The sequence below is a fragment of the Salmo salar genome, chromosome ssa06 (assembly GCF_905237065.1).
Source record: "Salmo salar chromosome ssa06, Ssal_v3.1, whole genome shotgun sequence".
Lineage (NCBI taxonomy): Eukaryota > Metazoa > Chordata > Actinopteri > Salmoniformes > Salmonidae > Salmo > Salmo salar.
Genome location: NC_059447.1, coordinates 72044982 through 72056296, shown reverse-complemented (window position 1 = coordinate 72056296; position 11315 = coordinate 72044982). Strand labels below are relative to the sequence as shown.

Here is an 11315-nt window from a genome sequence, read left to right as displayed (position 1 = left end):
GGTTTGAAAACTCTTACGTGATGGACTCCGGTAGGATACACATGACTATCCTAAATGAAAAGTGGCAATCAAGGAGGGGAGGACATGCTTCCATTCGCCTATTAAACGAATGGACATCCCTTCGAACACTTATCGGTTTCCGGGTGACGTATGAGAGAGGACAGAGAGGAGCAGATGGAGAACAGACTTTCCCCCCAAATGACGTCTGGTGGAGGAGTAAGCTTCCAACTCCACAACGGCGACAATGGCTGTTATCGTCAGTCAGTCTCAATGGAAACTGATAGTGTTCTGACATAAACCTTCCCTTCCAGCCAGATTTGATCATTGCTCAATGGTTGAATGATCTATTTCTGTGGTAACAAACCAGCTGTTGGCGTCTTGGTTGTCCTCTTCCTGGGGTGTTGTGGACTGGGGCTTTCTCTCTTAGGAAGGAGGCCTGGTGTCCAGGGGGTCGGGAGACACTTGAGGCCAATGTTCTTGTTCATCAGGTGGAACTGAAACAGCATTTACACATGAATAACCTAGTACTTGTTTATCAGGTTGTTAGCACATAACAGACTGCATTTCTTTCATGGATCCAGAGCTAGGTGGGTAAATGTACAATTCATGTATTCTCTTGGATTGGAAAACAACAGGCATGCACTGCTTTATTGTATAAAAAATAATTGTGAGGAAACACAGACAGCACCTGCAATTGTTAGGTTTTTATTTAGAAAACTGTCTGAGGAGATTGAAATGAATGGATTCCATTTATTGTAAAACAGTTCAACCATTTCTTTAAGATGTTCATAGAATTTTATTGGGGATATTTTACTCATCTTTAGATATTATGAATAGCTTGATAGTACAACTTATTTCAACGTTGTAAGAAACCTTTTTTTTTTCCTGAGAATCCTTTCTGGAATGAAAATGGATACATAATAATAAATTAAAATTTCAAAAAGAAAATCCACGCTGAAGGCAATGACAGTACAATGACTATGGCTTACAGATGTGGTCAGATATATTAGCACCCTTGCCCTTTTTTAATTGAGTGCAATGGAGCATTAAAAACTGGTTGAATTGCTTTTTTTACCCTGTAGGCACCTGGAACTTTCCACAGGTGAGATAAATTACACAGTAAACCAGAATTAGAACCAAATTAATTTGAATTGTGAATAACTTAGTCAAGGCCATTTTTGACTTTGAAGTGAAAAATCTTAATTTCAGTTTGGATTTTTTCTTTCTTCTTCGTCCTGTGCAGTTGTAAATCAAACAGATACACGTGATTTTTTTATTTCTCCAAATCTACTTATTTTAGAAGAAATAGTGAGGGTGCCAATATAGTTGACCGCAACTATAGGTATGACTGCCAGGTAATATAGGTGGTTGTGGCCATTTTCTTCTCTGGGTGTTGAGTTATCAGTAAATGGCCAAAGTGCAGCACCATGGCTGCTCTATGAAATACTGTAGCACTGAGAGTCAGGGGAGAGTTTAAAAACAAAGTTGTGGATTTAGACATTACAGTAACCAACAAGCCAAGGTTGAACAACCTCAAATAAGACTAAGTGCAGACTGTGAACACATTGTCATTTCATTTGGTGAGTTCAGGTAAAGCGTTGGATTAAAATGTTTCATCCTTCAGCTTTGTCTTTGAAATAATATTTTTATTCGATTTTTTGTTGTTGTTGAAGGATGTCAAACATCAATGGTCTGTCCAATGGAGATGTCAACATTTGAGGAAAAACATACATTTCTACCAACCGACATCATACATTTCTTAAAATTTCCCAAGTTATGTACTAAAATATTCAACCTTTCTTCATACATTTTCAGTTTGACAAATGTTGTTGTCAAATTCAATCGTAGACACACAGTTGGAATTCTTTGAATTCATAGTTGGGTGCTCTTCCTGCCATTTGACCCTCTCGTCATATCGACATCTATTAAACAAAGTAAACTGATTCTGTTATGCATAGACACTATCACATTTGGGCTAAACCAAGTCACCCCCGCCCCCTCCCACTGTGAGCAGAGGCTCCTCCCAAACAGGGTTTCCAGGAACAGGTGTCTGACCCCACTTGGTTAGGTTTGGCACTTAGAGAGGTTTATGACTATGACACACCATTTGACGGTTTGGCACTTTGAATCACACTTTGAAAACAAGGGCCCTTAAAACAGGCAGAGAGTGAGAGAGAGAGAGAAAATAAGGGGAAAAGGAAGGGAGAGAAAAGGAGGCTGGGAGTGACAGGGAGAGACAGAGTGGTCAAGCACTAAAAGTAGACCTGTTACACACAACCCCTCCAATTTCATCATCCCGTCTCGTCCCTGCTCTCTCACACCTCAACACGCTCCTTCCCCCCATCATCCCTGCACCTACGTTGGTGTCTTTGAATTTTTCCTGATCCTAAGATGCAGCCCTCCCCTCAACATTTAAAATGTTTCTTAATGAGTTCATAGGTCCAAATCCCTTTTGTCTTATCTCACCCGGAGATACCCCAAACAGGATGGCCTCAAACCAACAAAACAAAAATAAAACCTTAAACCAAGCAAAGTGAGTTTTTTAAAGTAACCCCCCCACCCATTATTCTAGTCAATCTTTAAATATGGCGGTTCATCCATCCATCCATCCATCCATCCATCCATCCATCCATCTGCCCACAACGAAGGTCCTCAGTGGTGAGCAGAGATTCCGAGTCCACTCTCAAGGTCCTCAGTGGTGAGCAGAGAGTCCGAGCCCGCTCCCAAGGTCCTCAGCGGTGAGCAGAGAGTCCGAGACCACTTCCAAGGTCCTCAGTGGTAGCAGAGAGTCAGAGCCCACTCCTAAGGTCCTCAGCGGTGAGCAGAGAGTCCGAGACCACTTCCAAGGTCCTCAGTGGTAGCAGAGAGTCAGAGCCCACTCCTAAGGTCCTCAGCGGTGAGCAGAGAGTCCGAGACCACTTCCAAGGTCCTCAGTGGTAGCAGAGAGTCAGAGCCCACTCCTAAGGTCCTCAGCGGTGAGCAGAGAGTCCGAGACCACTTCCAAGGTCCTCAGTGGTAGCAGAGAGTCAGAGCCCACTCCCAAGGTCCTCAGCGGTGAGTAGAGAGTCCGAGATAAACGGAATATGTAGCCCATAAAAACACAGGCATCAGGATCCACACACCCCCAACCAATCGTCCTCCTGGGAATGCTGACAGACAGGGCAAATCCCCCGCCCCTTTATCATGCCACCTCCAGCCAACCAGACGCAAGTAAAGTCCTCAGTCACCACGGCATTGGTCAGGGCTGGACCAACCAGCTGTTGGCGTCCTCCAGGTCGGTCTCCAGCTCCTCGTCTTCATCCAGGGGCTCTGGGGTTCGGAGGGAGAGGTCTCTTAGGAAGGAGGCCTGGTGGGAAGGTGGTCGGGAGACCGACTTGAGGCCAATCTTCTTCTTCATCAAGTGGAACTGGTCTCGGATGAAGTTGTAGAAGTTGTACTCGTAGCGCATGCGGTGGTACAGAACCTGAAGGGCCTCCAGAGTGGGCGTGTGTTTACGCACCGTACCAGTCATGTTCCCCATCTTCCTGTAGTCTGCGGAGACAGAGAAACAGACCAGGAAGTTATTCATGTATGGCTAAAATGTGAAGAAAATACATATTGTCATCCATCAAAAGGAGAGTTAGACCTACTGTAGACCACTTTTGAGGTATGAAAATAAACTTTTGACAAAGTTTGTTTTTGGAGTGAAATATTCCTTTAAAGGTGAATCATTTCAATGGAGTGTAATATGCATATACAGTCCCATTCAAAAGTTTGGACACGCCTACTCATTCAAGGGTTTTCATTATTTTTACTATTTTCTATATTGTAGAATAATAGAGAAGACATCAAAACTATGAAACAACACTAACACTCTAGGTTTCTTCCTAGGTTCTGGCCTTTCTAGGGAGTTTTTCCTTGCCACCGTGCTTCTACACCTGCATTGCTTGCTGTTTGGGGTTTTAGGCTGGGTTTCTGTACAGCACTTTGATATATCAGCTGATGTAAGAAGGGCTTTATAAATACATTTGATTGAATCATGTAGTAACCAAAAAAGTGTTAAACAAATCAAAATATATTTTATATTTGAGATTCTTCAAATAGCCACCCTTTGCCTTGATGACAGCTTTGCACACTCTTGGCATTCTCTCAACCAGCTTCACCTGGAATGCTTTCCCAACAGTCTTGAAGGAGTTCCCACATATGCTGAGCACTTGTTGGCAGCTTTTCCTTCACTTTGCAGTCCGACTCATCCCAAACCATCTCAATTAAGGTTGAGGTCGGGGGATTGTCTAGGCCAGGTCATCTGATGCAGCATTCCATCATTCCCCTTCTTGGTCAAATAGCCCTTACACAGCCTGGAGGTGTGTTGGGTCATTGTACTGTTGAAAAACAAATGATAGTCCACTATGCGCAAACCAGATGGGATGGCGTATCACTGCAGAATGTTGTGGTAGCCATGCTGGTTAAGTGTGCCTTGAGCCTCACGAGTGGTGCAGTGGTCTAGGGCTGTGCCGCTAGAGATTCTGGGTTCGAGTCCAGGCTCTGTCGCAGCCAGCCGCAACCGGGAGACCCATGGGGCGGCGCACAATTGGCCCAGCGTCGTCCGGGTTAGGAGAGGGTTTGGCCAGCAGGGATGTTCCTGTCCCATCGCGCACTAGCGACTTCTGTGGCGGGCCGGGAGCAATGCACGCTAACACGGTCCCCAGGTGTACTGTGTTTCTTCCGACACATTGATGTGGCTGGCTTCCGGGTTAAGCGGGCGTTGTGTCAAGAAACAGTGCGGCTTGGCTGGGTTGTGTTTAGGAGGACACACGGCTCTCGACATTTGCCTCTCCCGAGTATATACGGGAGTTGCAGCGAAGGGACAGGACTAAAACTACCAATTGGATACCATGAAATTGGGGAGAAAAAGGGTAAAACCCCACAAAATTAAATACACTTCAATAAAAAGTGTGCCTTAATTTCTAAATAAATCACTGAAAGTGTCACCAGCAAAGCACCCCCACACCATCATACCTCCTCCTCCATGCTTCACGGTGGGAACCACACATGCAGGGATCATCCGTTCACCTACTCTGCGTCTCACAAAGGCACAACGGTTAGAACCAAAAATCTAAAATTTGGACAAATCAGACCAAAGGACAGATTTCCACCTATCTAATGTCCATTGCTCGTGTTTCTTGGCCCAAGCAAGTCTCTTCTTATTATTGTATTATTACTGTCCTTTAGTAGTGGTTTCTTTACAGCAATTCAACCATGAAGGCCTGATTCATGCAGTCTCCTCTGAACAGTTGATGTTGAGATGTGTCTGTTACTTGAACTTTGTGAAGCATTTATTTGGGCTGCAATTTCTGAGGTTAGTAACTCTAATGAACTTATCCTCTGCAGCAGAGGTAACTCTGGTTCTTCCTTTCCTGTGGCGGTCCTCATGAGAGCTAGTTTCATCATAGCGCTTGATGGTTTTGACATTTTCTGAATTGACTGACCTTCATGTCTTAAAGTAATGATGGACTGTCGTTTCTCTTTGATTATTTGAGCTGTTCTTGCCATAATATGGACTTGGTATTTTACCAAATTGGGCTATCTTCTGTATACCACCCTTACCTTGTCATAACACAACTGATTGGCTCAAACGCATTAAGAAGGAAAGAAATACCACAAATTAACTTTTAACAAGGCACACCTGTTAATTGAAATTCATTCCAGGTGACTACCTCACGAAGCTGGTTGAGAGAATGCCAAGAGTGTGCAAAGATGTAATCAAGGCAAAGGGTGCCTATTTGAAGAATCTCAAATAAAATATATTTAGATTTGTTTAACACTTTGGGTTACTACATGATTCCATAGTTTTGATGTCTTCACTATTATTCTACAATGTAGAAAATAATACAAAATAAAGAAAAAACCTTGAATGAGTATGTGTGTCCAAACTTTTGACTGGTATTGTACATGCCAGGGTGTGGTTGTGTATGTACCAGTGTTTCCTCTGGAAAAATGTGTGGCATTGGCGGGAAAAGGTTACGGACCCCACCCTGGATAATTTCTATGTAGCAGGACAGAGATGCTCAGGACACACTACTTCAAAATGAATGAAAAAAACACACCATCTAAAATATAATTTCCACCTCCAGAAATGAGCCAAATAATATTGGTAGAATTATTTGTTTGAATTATTTTAAAGTATGCTATTACTTTAAGTATGCTATTATCAAGTATGCTATTAACAATAAACATTATTACCTGTAGCCCATACAGCATAGTGGCTAGAAATAAATAGGCTGAAGAATGGGGATACCTATCTGCATTTACCCTATTGGGCTAATCATTAGTTGAGTAGCAGGTGAGCTGCAAAAAAATCAGCTAGCGGGTAAAATTAAAACATTCTTTCAACGCTTAGGTCGGCTAGTGGTTCAGAACAATTACATTGCGGTTCGGAAACATTTTTTATCAATATAATAGCGTTTTTAAAAACCCAGGAGCTTGCTGTGTAGCATTGTGTTCAGATTCCATTCTTTGAGCGGCGAGGCAGACATAAGGCTACCAGCTACGCACACCGTCTCTTATTTGTGTGGTGATAAAACATTCTAATTTGTCCACACGCAGAATTTATGCTCCCTCTCCACGTGAGAATACGACACGTTACCAAGTTTACTTTCCATATATATAGCCTAGCTCACGCTAAAATGACTAATTTAGGCCTAACCAGATAAATAAAAAGAAAGGTTATGATATGGGCAGGGGCGCAACTTTGGTTTTAGAAGTGGGGGGGACATAACTATAATAATTTTTTATTATTTTGATTCAGTCGGATAAACACTCCAAACAGTCTACCGCTCGGAGGCGTCCGTATGGTCCTAAAGCACACCATTGCCTCGTTTTGTAGCACATTCCAATGATAAAACTGAAAAATGCTATTTCAGAATGTGGAGCTGTCCCCAGTGAAAGTTGCTCCACTGATATGGGTAGAGGCTACAACACCACCGTGGAAACAGGTGTTGCGCGAGTGAAATCCCCAGTTTATAAGGACAACAACGTGGTAGATGGTTACATAGCCTGCACAAAGGGCAGTTAAATAACTTCAGCGGAAACACTGGTGTGTAGGCCTACCTGGGCTCTTGTAGATGTTGAGTACGTCAGTAAAGTAGTGAGGTAACAGTCTCTCTAGAAGAAGCAGGACATCTTCCAGCTCCTCTAGGATCCCCACGATAAGGAAGTTCTCTAGAACATTCTGTTTGGCCCTCTCCAGTGCCCATTGTCCCGGCTCCCTGAAACACACAGAACAACAGGCACAGTCAGAGGAAAATATCAACCAACCCAGAGGGAATTATAACCAATAATACTTTAATAAACATTGCCTTTTGCAAAAATATTAATACCAGTCAGGATAAAGTGTATCTAATACCAAATGTCGAGCCTGATTCCCTGCAACACAGGTCTTATTACCTGCACTGCGGGTGCTGTCCACAGAAATATGGGATGATGTAGAAGAGTCTGGGGTTGGAGCATTCTGGGTAATTCTCCAGGATGCACACATTGATGTCCTGGACAGGAGGGAGACCGAAGAGACAGCCCATCAGAAAAACAGACAATCACATTCAGGTTGCACAGGAAGTTGGCGGCACCTTAATTGGGGAGGATGGGCTCGTGGTAACGGCTGGAGCGGAATATGTGGAATGGTATCAAATACATGAAACACATGGTTTGATGCCATTCCATTCGCGCCATTCCAGCCATGAGCCGTCCTCCCCTCAGCAGCCTCCAATGTGACAGGTTGACGCCTACTTTTCTGCAAGAATAATGGGATTGAATGAAAAGTGCAATTCTACATTACGCTCACTAGGGGGAAGCCTTCACCAAGTCTTCTTGTCTCTTAAGGAACTCATACTACTTTGATGGTTAGCGTTACTAAAGAATTATGGTGGTAAACAGACAAGCTGCATTATGACTATAAAATAACTTTTTGGTTTGAACACTATTTTATATTTTATTTTAACAAATCAAAAAGGAACTAAAAAGAAGAAATAAGATGAAGTCCAGAAACTTCCATGGGCACTATTAATATGTTTGATCTCTGGCCACTTAGTTAAACGGGATGTAGATCTCCCTGCACCACCCCCTAATTACATTTCTAAATCAGGTTATGTAATTAGGAACTCAAATTAATTGATGTGAAAGTATTTATGTATTTATTTGAACTATTTATGATTGTAAAATGTTAACATCTTAAATAAAGATACTTTTTTAAACAAACCAAAAAAAGTAAACGGACACTGTCTTCAAACCACTCTCTGACAGCCTAAATAAGACATTCAGCTTCCTGTTAGCAGGTATTAGCTCATCTGTTTCCTTCTCAGTGGAATATGTAGGGTATCTCAAGAACAACATTTTGGTGGGAGGTCAATGGTATTATTCTCTGACCAGAATGATGACTGTTTAGTAATGCAGACCAATATACTGAAACAAGGGTAACCTTTGGTCTCCTCCGCTAGCCACATTATGTTGGCCATGCTACAAACATCCCAATCCCACCATCTTCTCTCCCTTCTGACCCACCGCCTGTATGAAAACGAAAAAAGAAAGTGTCCAAAGGCAGGAGCCACTGGAGCAGAGCAGTGAAACACTAAACCACCTCTCTGATTAACCAGTGGGCTGAACGAAGGAGGCCCACTGAGACCAAATTAAAAAAGAAAGAGAGATTAAAAACCCATAAAGGAGTGAAGTCACCCAGTCTTTTCTCTCTCTCTGCTACAAACCCAAGAGTCAAATCCATGTCATGTCAGCTGACGTAAGCTTTATTGACAGCAACGAGGCCTGGCCGACACAACACTCAAAAACACATGAAAGACACACACACACACTCAAATCCATTCACACACACAAGCAGGCACGCACGCTCGCACACCCACATACACAAGACACACCCACACCCACACACACACGACACCCACACATGAAAACCCAGACCCATTTCTCTGAGTTGAAACAGGTGAAGAGAGTGTAGACATTAATAAAAAGAGCAGGAGGTCTTGTGTGATGTTGGTTTATTTCACTGTGGCCTACATGCTGATAGGTGAGAATGTCCTCAGTTTACTTGGAAAAGGGCAATTTGTCAAGTTAACAGCTGGAGCCTAGACGCCTCACCACAGAGGGTAACCCTTTCCTGTAGTCATTGGCCAAAAGCGCCCTTTTTGGCTTCATGGGTGGAATGTTATTAATATTCATAATAAACATGATTTAAAGAACCCCACCTCAAATCTGGTGTTTCTATGTCAAACAGTTTTGTTATATTTCAGTCTTCTGTGATGTATATAAAGTGTAATATTGGGCTGCAAACTCAAAATTGAATACATTTCAACTCTATATCTGACATGGAGGAGGTCAGAGACACAGTGCCAGGACAACAACCTCTCCCTCAATGTGAGCAAGACAAAGGAGCTGATCGTGGACTACAGGAAAAGGCGGGCCGAACAGGGAGTTTCAAGTTCCTTAGTGTCCACATCACCAACTAACTATCATGGTCCAAACACACCAAGACAGTAGTGAAGAGGGCATGACAACACCTTTTCCCCCTCAGGAGACTGAAAAGATTTGTCATGGGTTACCAGATCCTTAAAAAGTTCTACTGCTGCACCATCGAGAGCGTCCTGACCGGTTGCATCACCACCTGGTATGGCAACTGCTCGGCATCTGACAGGTAAGGCGCTACAGAGGGTAGTGCGTACGGCCCAGTACATCACTGGGGCCAAGCTTCCTGCCATCCAGGACCTATATACCAGTCGTGTCAGAGGAAGGCCCTAAATATTGTCAGAGACTCCAGTCACCCAAGTCATAGACTGTTTTCTCTGCTACCGCACGGGCAAGCGGTACCGGAGCGCCAAGTCTGGGACCAAAAGGCTCCTTAACAGCTTCTACCCCCAAGCCATAAGACTGCTGAACAACTAATCAAATGGCCACCCGGACTATTTACGTTGACACCCCCCCCCCCCTCCCCCCCTTTGTTTTTACACAGCTGCTACTCGCTGTTTATTATCTATGCATAGTCACTTCTCCCCTACCTACATGTACAAGTTACCTCTAACCTGTACCCCCGCACACTGACTCAGTACCGGTACCCCCTGTATATAGCCTCATTATTGTTATTTTATAGTGTTACTTTTTATAATTTTTTACTTGTTTATTTGGTAAATATTTTCTTAACACTTTCTTGAACTGCACTGTTGTTTAAGGGCTTGTAAGTAAGCATTTCACGGTAAGGTCTACACTTGTTGTATTCGGCGGCGCATGTGACAAATAAAGTTTGATTTGATTTGGTACAGGTGTCTTCTTTTTTTTAAGCCATGTGTGTGAGGTGTATACTTTGTTTCAAAGTAGATTTGTTTAAGACTACCAGTGACCCTATAGCCCACTGCAGTAAAAGGTTAGCTAAGCCAGAGAGACCCAGAGAGAGAGAGAACCAGAGGCCCAGGCCTTGTGGTTTTCAATGCCCAGAAGGGTAGCCTGGGTCTGGGATAAAAGGGGGTAAAAGCTAGGGTGAATGGATTTGAAAAGACCCACACTGAGAGGCGCACGCACGCACACACACACACACACACACACACACACACACACACACACACACACACACACACACACACACACACACACACAATTTAGCAAAGTACTGTTCATTCTTGCACTTCTCCCATCAATTAGAACTATAACAGTCTTTGGAATAATTTCTTCCTCCATGCAGGGAAGCAGGAAGGATAGAGTGTGTGTAGTGGGAGTAGGACACTATGCAGTGCATTCAGAAAGTATTCAGACCCCTTGACTTTTTCCACATTTTGTTACGTTACAGCCTTATTCTAAAATTAATGAAATTGTTTTTTCCCTCATCAATCTACACACAATACCCCATACGGAAAACGCAAAAACAGGTTTTTAGACATTTTTGCAAACATTACATTTACATATTCCGACCCTTTACTCAGTCCTTTGTTGAAGCACCTTTGACAGAGATTACAACCTGGAGTCTTCTTGGGTATGACGCGACAAGCTTGGCACACCTGTATTTGGGGAGTTTCTTCCATTCTTCTCTGCAGATCCTCTCAAGCTCTGTCAGGTTGGATGGGGAGCATCACTGCACAGCTATTTTCAGTTTTTTCCAGAGATGTTCGATGGGGTTCAAGTCCGGGCTCTGGCTAGGCCACATTCAGAGACTTCTCCCGAAGCCACTCCTGCATTGTCTTTGCTGTGTGCTTAGGGTCATTGTCCTGTTGGAAGGTAAACCTCCAGTCTGAGGTCCTGAGCGCTCTGGAGCAGTTTTTTTTATCAAGGATCTCTCTTTACTTTGC

General features: G+C 43.3%; 1 protein-coding gene across 1 annotated transcript in view; it reads right to left on the bottom strand.

Annotated features, from left to right (window-relative positions):
• Nucleotides 1-689: 689 nt before the first annotated feature.
• The window catches only part of LOC106607986 (uronyl 2-sulfotransferase), a 130251-nt gene continuing 119625 nt past the window's right edge, over nt 690-11315 (bottom strand). Inside the window, exons 6-8 of the mRNA XM_014205533.2 lie at nt 7426-7523; nt 7090-7247; nt 690-3531 (exon numbers count right to left, since the gene is read on the bottom strand). Of these exons, the coding sequence (XP_014061008.1) occupies nt 3239-3531; nt 7090-7247; nt 7426-7523 (549 nt within the window). The 3' untranslated portion in view covers nt 690-3238. The remainder of the gene's footprint in view (nt 3532-7089; nt 7248-7425; nt 7524-11315) is intronic.